Source organism: Neofelis nebulosa, chromosome 9 (genome assembly GCF_028018385.1).
Source record: "Neofelis nebulosa isolate mNeoNeb1 chromosome 9, mNeoNeb1.pri, whole genome shotgun sequence".
Lineage (NCBI taxonomy): Eukaryota > Metazoa > Chordata > Mammalia > Carnivora > Felidae > Neofelis > Neofelis nebulosa.
Genome location: NC_080790.1, coordinates 82,053,457 through 82,072,089, shown reverse-complemented (window position 1 = coordinate 82,072,089; position 18,633 = coordinate 82,053,457). Strand labels below are relative to the sequence as shown.

Genomic DNA, 18,633 nt, shown 5'->3' with positions numbered 1-18,633 from the left:
GGGTTCATGTGTCTACAATGGGCTGTTAATCAGAGCCCTCCTCAGCCCCAAACCCCAGATCCTGAACCCCATTGGAGCCCTACTACATTTTGAGGGGCCCTTCTGCTGACTGAAACACTCATCGTGGTACAGAGACCATAGTCTTACTTGATTGATTGATTGAGTGAGTGAGTGAGTGAGTGATTTGATTTTGATTTTTTTAGGGTCGGGCCCTGCGATGACTCACTTTGGAAAACAGGACTTGGAGTCCTGCAGCCACTTCCTCTGCCTAGAATCCAACACAGAGAAGTAGAATTGGAGTTTGGGTGGGTGTAGCTACAGTGAAGAGGAAGGAAGTAGGGGGACCCCTCTGTGATCTTGCTCATTGACTGCTCCTTCTGACCTCGCTCAAAATTTCCCTTCCTGAGGTGCTCCTCCCACAGACCTGGCGCAGGGCTTCCCATAAGCAGAGCACAGTGCCTAGAAAAGGGGCCACAGGCTCAGGTACTTTCAGTATCAGCCAAGTAACAGGTGGGGCAAGGTTGAAAGTGTTAAGTCATATCATAACTTGGGGGTGCAGAGAAATTGTGTGTGGTCGGTTGCTTACCCAGAAGCAAACCTTGAGGTGAGTTTTTTAGGTTTTCTTTGTTTTGGAGTTTTGGGTTGTTTGGTTGGTTGGTTGGTTGTTTTTGTTTTTTGTTTTTTTTTTGTTTTTTTTTTGTTTTGTTTTTGTTTTTTTTGGGGGGGTGTTTGTTTTTGGTTTTGGTTTTGTTTTGACCACTTCACATATATGGAGGTTTATGTGCAGGATACCTACCTAGAAGTAGAAATGCTAAGTAGGTGAATTTACATATTTTTTAATCTTTAAATTTTTATAATCTTTTGATCCTCTTCACCCATTTCTCCCATCCCTTAACCCCCACCTCTGGCAATCACAATGTACGAGCTTAGTTTTTGGTTTGTTTGGTTTTTTTAAGGCCACACATGTATGAGAGAACGTGCAGTATGCCTTTCTCTGTCTGACTTAGTTCACTTAGCATAATGGCTTTGAGGTCCATCCATGTTGTCACAAACAACAAAATTTCATTTTTTATGGCTGAATAATATTCCATTCTGTGAGTGTGTGTGTGTGTGTGTGTGTGTGTGTACCACAATTTCTTTGTACCACAAATTCATCTGTTGATTTATACCTAGGTTTTTTCCATATCTTGGCTATTGTAAATAATGCTACAATGAACATGGGGGTACATGTATCTTTTCAAATTAGGTTTTTTGTTTTCTTCATATAAATACCCAGAAATGGAATTGTTGGACCATGTAATAGTTCTTTTGTTTTGTTTTGTTTATTTATTTTTGGGAGAGAGAGAGAGAGAGATCATGAGTAGTGGAGGGCAGAGAGAGACAGAGACACAGAATCTGAAGCAGACTCCAGGCTCTGAGTTCTCAGCACAGAGCCTGACATGGGGCTCCAACTCATGAACCATGAGATCATGACCTGAGCTGAAGTTGGACTCTCAAGAAACTAAGCTACCCAGGCACCCCATGATAGTTCTATTTTTAATTTTTTGAGGAAACTCCATATTGTTTCCACAGCAGCTGCACCATTTTACATTCCCACCAACAGTGCACAAAGATTCCCTCTCCCCACGTCCTCACCAACACTTGTTATTTCTTGTCTTTTTGATAATAGCCATCCTAACAGGTGTGAGGTTATACCTCATTTGTTTTGATTAGCATTTCCCTGATCACTGGTGATGTTGAGCATCTTTTCATGTAGCTGTTGGTTATCTGTCTTCTTTGGAAAAATGACTATTCAGATCTTCTGCCCATTTTAATTTTTTTTACTTTTTAAAGATTTTATTCTTAAGCATTCTCCACACCCCACGTCAGGCTTGAACTCACAACCCCAAGATCAAGAGTTAGTTGCATACTCTACTGGCTGAGCCAGCCAGGCAACCCTCTGCCCATTTAAAATTTTTTAAAAAATGTTTATTTAGTTTTTGAGAGACAAAGAGTGACAGAGCATGAGTGGGGGAGGGGCAGAGAGAGAGGGAGTCACAGAATTTAAAACAGGCTCCAGGATCTGAGCTGTCAGCATAGAGCCCGACATGGGGCTTGAACTCAGGAACCTCAGGATCATGACCTGAGCCCATGTCAAAGGTTAACCGACTGAGCCACCCAGGTGCCCCTCCTCTGTTCATCTTTAAATCAGATTTTTTTGGGGAGGGGGAGTTGTATGTTTATGTATTTTGGATATTAACCCTTTATCAGATACATGATTTGCAAATACTCTCTCCCATTCAGTAGGCTGCCTTTTTATTTTGTTGATAATTTCCTTTGCTGTGCAGGAGCTTTTTATTTTGGTGTAGTCCCACTTTTTTATTTTTGCTTTTGTTGCTTTTACTTTTGGTCTCAGATTCACAAAGTCATCAGTAGAACTATGTCAAGGAGCTTAGGCGTTTTATCGTTTCAGGTCTTACATTCAAGTTTTTTGAGTTAATTTTTGAGTTCCATTTTGAGTTAATTTTTGTGTATGGTATACGATTGTAGTCTAGTTTCATCCTTTTTGTTTTTATGTTTATTTATTTATTTTTGAGAGAGAAAAAGAGAGTGAGAGGGGAAGGGGCAGAGAGAGAGAGAGGGGAACAGAATAACCAAAGCAGGCTCTGCACTGATATTAGAGAGCCCAATATGGGGCTCATACTCATGAACTGAGATCATGACCTGAGCTGAAGTCAGATGCTCAACTGATTGAGCCACCCAGGTTCCCCAATTTTTTCTTTATTATTGATTTCAGTAGTTTTTAAAAAATGTTTATTTATTTTTGAGGGAGAGAGAGAGTACAGGGGAGGGCAGAGAGAGAGGGACAGAGGATCCAAAGTGGGCTCTGTGCTGACAGCAGAGAGCTTGATTTGGGCTTGAACTCACGAACTGAGATCGTGACCTGAGCTGAAGTCAGATGCTTAACCAACTGAACTGTCCAGGTGCCTCTTAGTTTCATTCTTTTTTCATTCTTTTGCATGTGGCTGTCCAGATTTCCCAGCACCATTTGCTGAAGAGACTACCCCTTTCCCATTGTATATTCTTGACTTTTTTTTGTCATAAAGTAATTGACCATATATGAATGGGTTTATTTCTGAACTATTGACTCTGACCATCAATCTATGTGTCTATTTTTATGCCAATACCATACTGTTTTAATTACTATAGCTTTGCAATAGAGTTTGAAATTAGAGAATGTGAGGCATCCAGCTTTTTGTTCTTTCTCAAGATTGTCCTGGCTACTCAGGTTCTTTTGTGGTTCCAAACTGTAGAATGGTTTGTTCTATTTCTGTGAAAAAAGCCATTAGAGTTTTGATAGGGATGTCACTAAGCCTATAGATTGCTTTGGGTAGTAAATTCTTTCAATCCATGAACACACAATATCTTTCCATTAATTTTTGTCATCTTCAGTTTCTTTCCTTAATTTCTTGTAGTTTTCAATACGCAGGTCTTTTACCTCCTTGGTTGTATTTATTCATATATCTGTTATTCTTTTTGCTGCAATTATTAATGGGGTTGTTTTCTTAATTTCCCTTTTTGATAATTCATTATAAGTGTATAGAAATGCAACAGATTTTCATGTATTGATTTTGTATCCTGCAACATTACTGAATTTATTATTTTGAACAGTTTTTTAACTACATTTAGACTTTATACATTTAAACAATTTTAATTTTATTTTATTAATTTTTTTTTTAATTTACCTCCAAGTTAGTTAGCATAGAGTGCAACAATGATTTCAGGAGTAGATTCCTTAATGCCCCTTACCCATTTAGCCCATCCCCCCTCCCCCAACCCCTCCAGTAACCCTCTGTTTGTTCTCCATATTTAAGAGTCTCTTATGTTTTGTTCCCCTCCTTGTTTTTATATTATTTTTGCTTCTCTTCCCTTATGTTCATCTGTTTTGTCTCTTAAAGTCCTCATATGAGTGAAGTCATATTTGTCTTTCTCTGACTGATTAACTTCACTTAGCAGAATACCCTCTAGTTCCATCCATGTAGTTGCAAATGGCAAGATTTCATTCTTTTTGATTGCCAAGTAATACTCCATATGTATACCACGTCTTCTTTATCCATTCATCCATCCATGGACATTTGGGCTCTTTCCAAACTTTGGCTATTGCTGATAGTGCTGCTATAAACATGGGGGTGCATGTGCCCCTTTGAAAAAGCATCCCTGTATCCCTTGTATAAATACCTGGTATTTATAAATACTCAGCAACTGCTGGGTTGTAGGGTAGTTCTATTTTTAATTTTTTTCAGAAACCTCCATACTGTTTTCCAGAATGACTGCACCAGTTTGCATTTCCACCAGCAATGCAAAAGAGATCCTCTTTCTCTGCATCCTTGCCAACATCTATCATTGCCTGAGCTGTTAATGTTAGCCATTCTGACTGGTGTGAAGTGATATCTCATTGTGGTTTTGATTTGTATTTCCCTGATGATGAGTGATGTGGAGTATTTTTTCATGTGTCGGTTGGCCGTCTGGATGTCCTCTTTGGAGAAGTGTCTATTCATGTCTTTTGCCCATTTCTTCACTGGATTATTTGTTTTTTGGGTGTTGAGTTTGATAAGTTCTTTATAGATTTTGGATACGAACCCTTTATCTGATATGTCGTTTGCAAATATCTTCTCCCATTCTGTCAGTTGCCTTTTAGTTTTGCTCATTGTTTCCTTCACTATGCAGAAACTTTTTATTTTGATGAGGTCCCAATAGTTTATTTTTGCAAAAAGAAAATTACAGACCAATATTCCTGATGAACATAGATGTAAAATCCTCAACAAAATACTAGCAAATTGAGTTTCCATTGCCTTTGGAGACATGTTGAATAAGAAGTTGCTGTGGCCAAGGTCAGAGATTTTTGCCTGCTTTCTCCTCGAGGATTTTGATGGCTTCCTTACACTTAGGTCTCATCCATTTTGAGTTTATTTTTGTGTATGGTATAATAAAGTGGTCTAGGTTCATTTTTCTGCATGTTGCTGTCCAGTTTTCCCAGAACCACTTGCTAAAGAGACTGTCTTTATTCCATTGGATATTCTTTGCTGCTTTGTCAGATTAGTTGGCCATATGTTTGTGGATCCATTTCTGGGTTCTCTATTTTGTTACATCGATCTTAATGTCTGTATTTGTGCCAAGTTTGAACGGTTTTATGGAGTCTTTAGGGTTTTCTATGAAAGAGGAACTATTACAACTGATACTAGAGAAATAGAAAGGATCATAAGAAATAATTATGAACAATTATAATACTCCAACAATTAGACAACCTAGAAAAAATGGGCAAATTCCTAGAAATAGATGGCTTACCAAGATGAATCATGAATAAATAGAAAATCTGAACAGATCAATTACTGATAAGGAAATTGAATCAGTAATCCAAAACCTAGTAACACACAAAAGTCCTAGACCAGATGGCTGCATTGGTGAATTCTACCAAACATTCAAAAAAGAATTAATGCAACCCTTCTCAAACTCTTCCATAAAATAGAAGAGGGAACTCATTTTATGCAGCCTATACTACCCTGATACCAAAACCAGACAAGGATGCCACAGGAAAAGAAAATTACAGGCCAATATTCCTGATGAACATAGATGTAAAAATCCCCAACAAAATACTAGCAAATTCAATTTGTAATGTATTTTAACAATACATTAAAATAATCACACACCATGATTGAGTGGGATTTATTCTGGAGATGCCAGTCTAGCTCAACACCTGCAGGTTAGTCAGTGTGATAACCACATTGACAAAATGAGGTATGAAAATCATATGATCATCTCAATGGATGTAGAAAAAGCATTTGACAAAATTCAACATCCATTTATGATAAAAACTCTCAACAAAGTGGGTGTAGAGGGAATGTATGTCAACATATTAAGTCCATATATGACAAGCGCACAGCTAACATCACACTCAAAGGTAAATGCTGAAAGCTTTTCCTCAAGACAAGGATGTCCACTATCACCACTTTTATTCAACATATGTTGGAAGTCCCAGCCAGAGCAATTAGGCAAGAAAAGAAACAAAAGCATCCAAAATGGAAAGGAAGAAATAAAACTATCACTATTTGTCGATGGCATGATTTATAAAAAAAAAAAAAAAAAAAAAAAAAAAAGCCACCACCCAAAAGAACAAAGAATGGGAGAATTCTCACATACCTAAGATTGTAAAATTGCAGATGAGATTCTTTGCCAATGCATGTATTATGGAGTCAATAAGTGAGACAAAGAGCCATTCAAAAAACACAAAATTCTTGCATTGGGGGTTATGAATGACACTGCCAGTCTTTACACCAGCCTCACCCTCTAAGGTATTTCTTTAGTGGGGATTCTTTTGCACACTGTGAAAGAGATCTTCAAGCACACTGATAGGTAGTACTTGTATTTGAGTAGGCCAATGTAGAATTAAAACTTTTCTATTAAATATCATTTTGAAAAAGTTAAAATATCTATAGAGGTGAAAAAAACTTTATCCAGTCACAGGCAAAAGAGGAAGGAGGAAGGAAGGAAGGAAGGAAGGAAGGAAGGAAGGAAGGGCAGAAAGAAAGAAAGAAAGAAAGAAAGGAAGGAAGGAAGGAAGAGAAAAAGAGAGGAAGGAAGGAAGAGAGGAAGGAAAGAAGGAAGGAAAAGAAAGAAAGCTTATCTTGATAGCACAATTAAAGTCTCTGGTGTGAATACAATAAAATGTGGTATATTACACATTTAAATAACGTTTTTTTAATTACAAGTTTGAACTCCATTAAGAATAATATTACAGCAGGGAGCCTGGGTGGCTCAGTTGCTTAAGGGTCCAACTTCGGCTCAGGGCAAGGAACAAAATAACTGGGTACTTTCCCCTGTTTGATATTTTTAAAACTTCCTCATTTTGTTCCAAGTAATGATCAACAGCAAAATGAAAAGGGACCAGGGGGTCACTTTTAAGTAAAAAGCAGTAAAAAGATACATACCCAAATAAAACCACTCCTATTATTTGCCAGTCAGATTGGCAAAGGTCAGAAAGTTTGCACACACATTATGTTGGAGTGTACTCTCATAAACTGCTGGTGGAATGGAATTTGGTAAAACCTCTGTGGGAGAGCATTTGGGAACATCTACCAAAATTGCAAATGCACTAACCTTTGCATCCACCAATTCTACTTCTAGAAATCTATCTATAGATAATGTGTAAGGGACATATGGGCAAAATTCTTTATAGCAAAATTATTTGTAATGGCAAAAGGTTGATAATGGCCTAAATGTCCATTGGTAGGGGACTCGTTAAATACTTGATGGAAAAATTGAACATACAATGAAACCCTATATAGCCTAACAAAGGATGCGGGTGTGTTTTACAAGTAAGTGAAAAATGCAAGGTGCAAAGTAGTGTATAATATTCCACCGTTTGTGAGAAAAAGGTATACATATAAACATATGTATAACATATAAACATATAAATTAATTTGTTGTGTAAGTATGGACTTACATTGGAACAATCTATAAGAAACTAGTAATACTTGGGGCACCTGGGTGGCTCAGTCGGTTAAGCGGCCGACTTCAGCTCAGGTCACGATCTCGCGGTCCGTGAGTTCGAGCCCCGCGTCGAGCTCTGGGCTGATGGCTCAGAGCCTGGAGCCTGCTTCTGATTCTGTGTCTCCCTCTCTCTCTGTCCCTCCCCTGTTCATGCCCTGTCTCTCTCTGTCTCAAAAATAAATAAACGTTAAAGAAAAAAATTTTTTTAATAAAAAAAAAAGAAAAAAAGAAACTAGTAATACTGTTTGCCTTGATTTGGGTAGCTGGGACAAGGGGTGCAATGAGCATTCCCTATTGTATGCTCTGAATTTTGAATCATGAGAACATACTATATTAAAAAGAAGTTTTTTTTTTTAACATATCTATCCTTAGGACTAGCAATTTCACTTTTAGGAAGTGATCCTATGGGAGAAACATTAAATGACTAGTTAAGTTTTCAATGATAAATATTATAAATTTTAAATATTATAATATTATTTGTAATATAAATATGGAAAATTTTATAAGATTTTCCATATTATGTTCTCATTTATAATATGGAAAAATAGAAAACAACTTAAATGTCCCAAAACAGGATTAATTATAAAAGTAGTGCTGCTTTGGGGGCACCTGGGTGGCTTAGTCCATTAGGTGTCCGACTCTTGATATCAACTCACATCTTTGTCTTAGGGTTGAGAGTTCAAGCCTTCCATTGGGCTCCATGCTGGGTGTGAAGGCTACTTAAACAAAACAAAATACAGTGCTGCTTTCAAATGATGAAATATCATGTAGTCATTTCAATGATCTTGGAGAGGGACACCTGGGTGGCTCCGTCAGTTAAGCATCTGACTTTGGCTCAGTTCATGATCTCACGGTTCATGGGTTCAAGCCCCACATTGGGCTCTGTGCTGACAGCTCAGAGCCTGGAGCCTGCTTCAGATTCTGTGTCTCTTTCTCTCTCTGTCCCTCCCCTGCTTATGCTCTGTTTCTCTCTATCTCTCAAAAATAAATAAATGTTGAAAAAAAATGATAAAATAAGTGATCTTAGAGAAGTATATTCATGACGTAGAAAAATGTTCATAGTGTATTCATGATGTAGAAAAATGTTCATGAGACTTTGCTGAGTTCTTAAAGGCAAATAAACAAAACAGAATACACTGTATTTTTGTCATTTTAAGAAAATTTACAGGAAAAGGGCCCCTGGGTGGCTCAGTTGGTTGACTTTAGCTCAGGTCATAATCTCACAGTTGGTGAGTTCTACCCCCACATCAGGCTCACTGGTGTCAGAGGGAGGCTGCTTCAGATCCTCTGTCCCCTCACTCTCTTCCCCTCCCCTGCTTGCACTCTCTCAAAAATAAAAAAATAAAAAAACACTGAAGAAAATTTATAGGAAAAAAATTAGAGGGACATAGAAAAAAGTCTGGAATGTGGTTTACCAAAATTTGGCAGCATTTCTCTGGTATCATTATGATATTTTCAATCTTCTTTCAATTTATCTATACATTCTGATTTGTTTTTAAGTTTATTTTGAGAGAGAGAAACAGAGCATGTGCTCATTTGCATGTGAGCAGGGGATGGGCAGAGAGAGGAGAGAGAGAATCCAAGCAGGCTTTGCACCCAACTAAGCCACCCAGGAGTCCCTATATCTTCTGATTTTTTTTAAAACAATGAACATGTATCATTATATGATTAATGGGGGGAAAAAGCCAGGGGACAGATTGTGGTCTCTAAAGAGCATTCCCTACTAAAAGGAAACAAGTGTCCTCAGGGAAATGGCTGATGCTCTGCTGACTACAGAAAGCAAGGAAGATATCAAAGGGGCCAAGTGGATTTTGGAGCCCATCTAAAGAGGTTCCCACTGGCCAGCGATGAGAGACTTCAATAAGTGGACTCCAGTAAATGTGGGCTACAGTAAGAATTATCACAGCAAAGGATTGAAACTCATCAAGTATGCTAAATTTATGCATTATAAATGACAATTTAAAAAGAATTCTCTTACCTGGCTCTATAGTGCAATGGATAGTGCATTGGACTTCTAAAAAGAATTCTCATTAAGGGAGGTTAGGGATTTAGTATTCTGAAAACTGATAAAGAAAAGAAAATTTTAATCTGGTTTTTCTATATAAATTGTCCCTGAGGGTAACCCTATTTGGTGAAGGGAAGTTTCTCTTTATAGAAGTATTCTAGCAAATAAAATGAAGAAGTAATGATAGAATATCACCACTTGGCAAACACTTAATGAAACAATAGATTTAGGTAGTGATCATTAATGGCAACTAACACTGCAAAAAAAGAAAGACACTCCAACATGATGCCACCACGTGGAAGTACACAGCACCCCCTTTTTTTTGGCCCAGAAATCCAACTTGTATCAGAGACCCCTTGTTCTAACCACCAGGTCACGGGAAGAACAGGGGATAGAGGAACATGGTAGATTGTCATCAGCCAATGCAATCAGCCAAATACAGGATGTGGGAAATTATACAGGACAAATCATCCAATTCTTCAAAAAGATGGGGCGCCTGGGTGGTTCAGTCGGTTCAGCGTCCCAACTCTTGATTTCAGCTCAGGTCATGATCTCACGGTTCATGGGTTCGAGCCCTAATTTGGGCTCTGCGCTGACAGAATGGAGCCTGCTTGCTCCCCCTCTCTCTCTCCCCCCCCCTCCCTCTCTTTCCCTTCCCCCCCCAAATAAATAAATAAACTTAAAAAAAAGAAGGGAAAAAAACTTATGAAAAAAGGAAACTCAGGACACATTTCCACCAAATGCAATGTGTGAACGTTTGAACCTTGATCCAAACAAACTCAATGTAAGATACCATTCAGGAGACCATCAGGAAATTTGTGCACTTACTGGATATTTGATATTAAAGAACTGTAGACAATTTATTTAAATATTGTGATAATACTGTGATTATGTTTTTACTTCTAAAGGTACATATGAAAATGTTTACAAATAAAATATGTCCAGAATATCCTTCAAAATAATCCAATAGGGGCAAGCGGAAGTGGCCAAGAGTATATTTGACATGAAGTTAGCCATGAGTTGATCATTGTTGAATTTAAATTATAAGTGCATAGAGCTTCATTACACTAGTCTCTCTACTTTTGGAAACATTTGAAATTTTCTGTAATAAAACAATTAAAAGAAAAAATAATGAAACCTGCACCTATCTCCCCTGTAAAGAGTGTGTAAAGAGTGTGGTGGGGGTGAGGCCTGTCAGCTTTTCTTCTTGGGACAATAGAAAAGGGGAAATTAAAGAGGCTGAATGGCACTTGGCAGCTAGTCTAGGGGACAAAGGCCCTAATGGTTTAAGCCAGTGGTGGCAGCTTTGGAACCAGCTCAGGCCTGTAGCTGGTAATGAAAAACTGAAAACCAAGAAGCTAGGGTGAGCCTCAGGGCTTAAGAGCTGCAAGGCCTGTTCCTGTTAGCCTGTTGAACTTCTCTGAGCAACAAACCTGTACACAGTCATGAGTCCCTTAAATCTGAAACAGTAAAAAGGAGCTATTTTGCTCATTTAACAAACATGGATTACACACATAACTGCTTGCTGAGGTAGGTAGGTAGGTAGGTACTGTGCTCGCTGTCATGAAAACAGCAGACACAATCCTTGCCTTTATGATATAAGAAGGCTAAAAACCTGTATTTGGAAAGCAGTATTGCTGTTATAACATTAACATATAAGCATAGCATACCTAAGCAACATGGAAACTAAGAGGAGCACCCAAGTTTGTCTTTAGGAACCAAAGAAGGTTTCACAGAAGAAATAGCTTTTGAGATAAAACTTGAAGACTAAGTTGGTGTTTGCCAGGACAAAAGCCAGGAGCAGGAGGATTTCAGAAAGAAGGAAATGAATTTGCGAGACATAATGTGAAACTACAAAGGCAGATTCCGGGAACTACAACTATTTGTTTTGCTAGACATAATGTGTCTGAGGAGCTGTTCTGTAGCCTGCTTGCTCTTCTAGGCCTGGGACAAGGGGAAGGCCTTAAGCCTTCCTTTAAGTCTTTAAAACTAGTTTCCTGATGGGAAAGGGACGGGAGATCTAACTTCAAGGAAAGCTATGGGTTATGGGTCAGGCTGCATTTTACAGCAGTTTTAAAATGGAGTCCAAATGGGGCACTTGGATGGCTCAGTCAGTTAAGTGTCCGACTTCAGCTCAGGTCATATCTCACCATTTGTGGGCTGGAGCCCCGCATGGGGCTCTGTGCTGACAGCTCAGAGCCTGGAGCCTGCTTGGGATTTTGTGTCTCCCTCTCTCTTTGCCCCTCCCCTGCTCATACTTTGTCTCTCTCTCTCTCCTTCAAAAATAAATAAACATTAAAAAAAATTTTTTTAAACCTCCCCAAAAGAAAAGCCCAGATGTTTTTATGGGGTTTTATTAATAATACATAAATAAATCAATAATAAAGTGCAGTCTAAGAAGTAAAATAAGTCAGAAAAAGATACGTATCATATGATTTCACTCTTTTGGAATTTAAGAAACAAAACAGATGAACACAGGGGATGGGAATGAAAAATAAAACAAGATAAAAATGGGGGCAAACCATAAGAGATTCTTAAATATGGAGAACGAGGGGAGGTGAGAGGAGGGATGGGCTAAATGGATGAGGGGCATTAAGGAGGGTACTTGTTGGGATGAGCACTGGGTTCTACTCCTAAAACCAATACTACACTGTATGTTAACTAACTTGAATTTAAATAAATACGTTCTTTAAAAATACAGCCCAAGAGAAGCTGATAATAAAAAGGAGAAAGTGAGAAGGTTTAAGGCACAACAAAAACCCTGCTATGAGTGGCAACAGCCTACTTCCTTCAATTATAGATCCTTGTAGAAGGAGGAAGATGAGTCAGTCAGAAATTAATGTTTTAAACTTTTCCTGAAGCAATAAGGCTTTGTATCCACGGCAGTTTTAAATGGACTATCGCCCAGTATTTCTTTCCAAATACTTATTTATTTACTGCTATACAATTTAAGTGCTCATCCAAATAGGTAGTTAGATGCACTTATTTCAAAACTGCAGATTGCACATAAAATACCATAATAGAAAAGGCTGTTGTGAGCACAATGCTTGAGAGAAGCTACAGGGTTATCAATTAGCATTAAATAATTGGCCACCAAACGTATCTGGAAAATATGTGCAGCTTGGTTCTAGACAAGTAAGGCCTCCGCCAAGTGCCTTCCACGGAAATTCATTCATTCATTCATTCATTCATTCATTCATTTATAATGTTTATTTATTTTTGAGAGAGACAGAGACAGAATGCGAGTGGGTTAGGGGCAGACAGAGAGGAAGACAGAATCCGAAGCAGGCTCCAGGGTCCGAGCTGTCAGCATAGAGCCGCACACAGGGCTCGAACCAACGAGCTGGAGATCATGACCTGAGCCGAAGTCGGAGGCTCAACCGACTGAGCCACCCAGGCGCCCCTCCACTGTAAATTCTTCATAAACATTCGCTGGACGACTCTACACAACCGCGCTCCCATGCCCCCCGGGCCCGCACGCCAAGGAGCTTCCCGTTTCTCCGACGGCTACTTCCCCTGGCTTCGGGGGCCCTCGAGGTCCTGTTACACAAGCTCGGCGTCTGGCCCCGGGCCCCCAGTGGCGCAAGCCGGCGAGTGGGTTGCCAGCACCCGTCCCGGCGTCACTGGACCGCCTAACCGCCAGAACCAGACAAGCTCAAGGCACTGAGAGGGTCTGACTCAAGCCAGCACGCGCTGCTCCGGGATCCCCGGCGGGGAGGGGCCAGGAAAAGCCCCGCCCCACGCCCCGTTCCGCCAGGTGCGCGTGCGCCGCGGCCCCGCCCGCCCCCCGGCCTGGTTCTGCGCTGCTCCGCGGAGAGCGTCTTTTCCTCGCTCTCTGGCGGCTCGCACGCGCCCTCCTTCCGGACCTCGGGAGTCGCGCAGCTCCCGGCCCGGTCTCCTCCCCGACTGCCTGGCTGCGGGGCCATGGCGTGGCGGCGGCGGCCCGAGGCCGGCGTCGGGGTCCCCGGCGCGCTGGCGCTGCTGGCGCTGGCTGTGTGCGCGCCCGGGGCCCGGGGGCGGGCGTTCGAGTGGTATTCGGCGGTGGTGAGCACCGAGTACGTCGACCCGTACACGAACCGCACCGTATGGAGCGTCTCGGAGAGCGGCCGCTTCGGCGACAGCTCGCCCAAGGAGGGCGCGCAGGGCCTGGTGGGCGTCCCGCGCGCGGCGGATCGCGACCCCGAGGGCTGCGCGCCAGATACCCGCTTCCTCGTGCCCGCGCCCGGCGGCCGTGGAGCTGCGCCCTGGGTCGCCCTGGTGGCGCGCGGTGGCTGCACCTTCAAGGACAAGGTGCTGGTGGCTGCACGGAGGAACGCCTCGGCCGTGGTCCTCTACAACGAGGAGAGCCACGGGAACCTCACCGTGCCCATGTCCCACGCGGGTAAGCCGAGGTCGGGGGGCGCGGGGAAGTGGCGGGGGGAACTCTGCAGCCTAGTCATGGCCCGCGGCCCTCTCGTCCTCGGCCTTGACGCCCGCCTCCCAGGGGCAACAGCGAAGGGGCCGGGAGCGCGATTCTGACGGCCTCTGGCCGTTGGGAACTACGGGGGAAGCTCTAGGTTTGCGCTCTGTGACACCCCCCCCCCCCCCCGGGACGCTGTAGGAAGTTAGACGGGCGTCCAGACAAAATCAGATCTTCGCCTTGGGCCCTTCAAGTGAAGAGAGGTGCCATCTGGAGGAGGGCAGTGGGGAGAGAGAAGGAAATTAAAACCCACCGAAAGAGGATTGTGGTGGAAGGTCTCATGATTGCTAATCATGGGTCCCTTTCCATTCTTCGTTACCCAGAGTCAGGTGGGGTGAGAATTGAAGCTCTTTCCTAGCGCGCTCCAAGGTCTGGCAGCCCCTTCACCAACGTAAAGTGGTGGTTGGTGGCACTCTTGTTTTCTCCACTTTAATAAAGCGTGTCCGAATATTCTAAACTTTCGAATCAGAAAATCTGGATTTAAGTTCAGGTATGCTTTCTCGCTCTCTACATTAAGGTTAATACTGGCGCGACTGCCAGTTAGGTTCCTTGAGTCTTGAGTTCAGATGAAATTTTTCAAGTTGTGTTCATTCAGTAAAGATCTTGCTCTTTGCCAGGCAGTACTTCCCACACACCTATTCCCCTCAACAGGTTCTATCTTCAGACAGTGATGACAGTTTAAAAGTCTTATTTTGCAAGAAGACATCCTCAGAACTGAATTCTGAGTCCCATAGGAGCAGTACACAGCAGAGTGGACATATTTCTGTTATGACTTCTAAGATCATGACTCTTGACTTACTGTGATTAAAGTCTTTTTTAAAGTTGCTGCTGTTGCAAGTCAGATATCCTTTTTCCTGTACTTTTTCATTCTGCTTTGATTTTTTTTTTTTAATGTTTTATTTTATATTTGAGAGAGGCAGACAGCGAGCAGGGGAGGGGCAGAGAGACAGAGAGAATCTGAATCAGGCTCCAGGCTCTGAGCTGTTAGCACAGGGCTTAAACTCATGAGCAGTTGAGATCATGACCTGAACCAAAGTCAGCCGCTTAACTGACTGAGCCACCCAGGCGCCCCTTTGTTTTGATTTCTTAAAGGCAAGTTAGAACTTAACTAGAATGAGGACAGAAAAGTGACTTTGGATTTGGCCTATTTTAGCAGTGATGGGAATGGAAATCAGTTGAGAGGTGAGAAAATGGAAACTGTTAGAACAACTCTTCCAAGAAGTTTGGGAGGGCTCAGGAGGTGCTGAGAAATGGGCAGAAACTATAGGGCAAGTGAGGGTAGGGTGAACAATGGTAAGCCATGTTTGATATTGGATGGAAGTGATGTATCCAGGATAGAGAAGAGGTAACCACTCATGTGGTGGCAATGGGTGAGGCACCACCTTTGGTGCAATTATTACAATGATTACAAGTCTACCTAATTGTTGTACCCAAGTCATGTTTCCATAAGACTACCATGAAAAGCCCTATCAGACTTCACAGAGCATTCCTGATACATCCTATTGATGGTTTTTCCCAATTTTAGTAGTTCTGTCAAAAAGGTTAGTGTGTCAGGATTCTGATTCTGGGTCCTTGCAATCTCTTTTGAGTCTACAACATCTTCATTTGGACCTTTTCTTCCTTCCTTCCTTCCTTCCTTCCTTCCTTCCTTCCTTCCTTCCTTCCTTCCTTCCTTTTTTCTTTCATGTTTGTTTATTTTTGAGAGAGAGCAGGGGAGGGTCAGAGACTCCCAAGTGGGCTTCACACTGTCAGCGCAGAGCCTGACATGGGACTTGAACCCACAAACTGTGAGATCATGCCCTGAGCCAAAACCAATCATCAGACACGCAACCAAATGAGCCACCCAGGTACCCCAGGACTTTTTCTCTTCAGTGGCAGGCTCATCAGCTACAATTTTCTAAATTTGTTTACTGCATTTTTTGATAATGACATTAACATTTTTCCAGGCTAATAGCACTTGCTTTAAAAATGGTTCAGCCGCCTTGCTTGCTTATACTAGTGACACAAAATTTGTCCAGGCCCAGAAAAACACCTCATCGATGTTTATTTGAAATCCTTTTCTTGTTTCTATTCCCATTATCAGTGTCCATTCAATCCCTTTTCTGTGACAGTAATTGTTTGAGAAAAAAGACAAAAGTAACAGCTTTAACAATTTTTTTTAAATGTGTGAAAGTACCCAGTGTGTAGGTACTGTGCTCAGTGCTCTTCATACGGTGTGGCTCACTTAATCCTCCTGACAGCTTTTTGAGGTAGGTACTTTAACCCCTTTTCACAGATGAGGAAACTGGCCCAAGGTAACAGGGTGATCTGTATATATAGCCAGATCATTCTTTGTTGTGGGAGAAGGTTTCCTGTGCATTATGGGATGTTTAGGGTTTCTGGCCTCTACCTACTAGATTCCAGTAGTAGTGCCCTGTTGTGACAACTGAAAATGTCTCCAGATGATACCAAATATCTGAGGGGAGAAATGATGATGGAATCATCCAACATTTGAGCCACTGACTTAAAGGGAGATTAATTTGGTAGCATTGTGACCAGGGCATTAGACAGGAAAATCTTCAGAGACTCTTGTCAGACTTTTGGGCTAGTCTAAGTAGAACTACAGTTGACCCTTGAACAACAAAAGGCTTAGAGGTGCCAACCTCCCATGCAGTTGAAAATCTGCGTATAACTTTTGACTTCCCCAAAACTTAACCAGTAATAGCCTCCTGTTGACTGGACACTTTATCAATAACATAAGCAGTCAATTAACATATGTTTTGGATGTTATATGCATTGTATACCGGATTCTTACAATGCAGTAAGCTAGAAGGAGGAAAATGTTATTAAAATCCTAAGGGAAAATACATTTACAGTACTGTACTGTATTTATTGGAAACATTCCTTGCATAAGTTGATCTACACAGTTCAAACCTGTGTTGTTCAAAGGGTCATCTGTATAAGGGCCAATATTATAGTGGTGACCAAAGAAATGGAAAGGAATGACCTTCACACAACTTGGCCCAACTGGGGACAAGGGTACAAATGTATCATGACTTTTTGAGAATGGAGTAGCATTAAGAATGGAAAGAATGGAATTAACTCAGAAGACAAACTGGCTTTGACATACTTGAATTTGAAATGTCACGCAGAACCTTGAATGCAGGTCAAGTTTAGGTTTCTTGCATTTTGTCAGGATGTGGCTAGAGACAGTAAAAACCACAGATTTCAGTGGTTTGGGTGTTCCTGTGTAGCACTGTTGTCCTACAGAATAGGTAGAGGTAGCTGCTTGTAAAATTAAATTGTGATAGTCTTTTCCCAAATCTCAAGGAGAATTTCACCAGTTTTTGTTTTTTTTGTTTTTTTTGTTTTTTTTTAAAACCTGTTGCTTGACTCTACTAAATCCAGTATAAGATATTTTGGGCTCAAATCAGTTTTTTACTGTGGTTCTAAAAAAAAAAATCATCAAGATAATATTCTATCAGAACAACTATAAGGACTGTTTAATCCCCTGTTAATTAATCTTAATTTCCTTTACTTTAGCAGACAGGATAATGAGCAGCCACTTTGGGCCAACTATTGTGCTTACTCAGGGATAGAAATGCATAAGACACATGCCTACCTTTGAGGACTTTGGGGCATGGTAAGAGTGATAAACAGCTTTCTAGATAATATGGTTTGGCCTTTGATGGAATTATATGCTTAGGAAACAAAGAAAGGACATGTAAAGCAGGTATTGCAAGGGTAACTAGAAGTCATTTTGACTGAGGTGAGTAAAAATTGGTACAGGTCAAATCATTAAAACAAAAACTTTTATAGAGTATTGGCCTTAGTGTAGTTATTGTCAGTTAATAAATGGGGTGATCTTGGGGATGCCTGACTGGCTCAGTCGGTAGAACATGTGACTCTTGATCTTGGGGTAGTGAGTTTGAGCCCCATGTTGAGTGTAGAGATTACTTAAATAATCTTTAAGTAATAAATAGGATGACCCTTTAGCTGAAATCTTGACCTTTTAAAAATAGATTCATTCATTCATTCTGCATACAGTTCACATTCTGTTAACAGGTGTTTACTGAGTGCCAAGTACTGTCAAGGCTTCGAGCTATGTTTGAGGAAGGCACCAGAGTTGGGATGGAGGGAGATGACAAAGATGTAGAAGCCCCTAGCGTCAAGGAAGATGTGCATTTTGCATTTGCAGAATATGGTAAATAGTTTTTTATGAATAATAAATTTTTGATGATGTTTAATGCTAGACTCAAATGATCCAAAAATTTGGATTTGAATTAATGTATTTTGGTGCTGTAGGAAGACAGAAATGGCACCTCACAGGCACATAGAAGGTGGGATTAGCTGAGATAGTTCCCAGAAAGATTGAATTTTGAAGGACACTTTGATGGAGAAGGGTGTCTCTGGGTGTGTGTGGTAGGTGGGGTTGGACTATAGGACATTGTTGGTGTCAGGAATAGAATTGTAAAATGCTGATGTCCTGAGATAAAGTAACGCATTTAGGAACGCTGCAAAGAGGTGGATAGTATATTCAACAAATACGAAATATTTTTGAGCAAGTCGAATTATCCAAAACCTAATTTTAAATTCCAAGGAAAGAATCAACATTTGTTTTTGTGTCCTGCCAACACTTCCTAGCCAACCATAAAAACATTTC

At 41.0% G+C, this 18,633-nt stretch overlaps 1 protein-coding gene across 2 annotated transcripts in view; it reads left to right on the top strand.

Annotated features, from left to right (window-relative positions):
* Nucleotides 1–13,152: 13,152 nt before the first annotated feature.
* Nucleotides 13,153–18,633, top strand: part of RNF149 (ring finger protein 149) — a 35,335-nt gene continuing 29,854 nt past the window's right edge. The window contains exon 1 of one of the 2 annotated variants that reach the window (XM_058684472.1): nt 13,153–13,913. In XM_058684472.1, coding sequence (XP_058540455.1) covers nt 13,457–13,913 — 457 coding nt within the window. In that variant the 5' untranslated portion in view covers nt 13,153–13,456. The remainder of the gene's footprint in view (nt 13,914–18,633) is intronic. The other variant, XM_058684471.1, reaches the window with a different exon arrangement.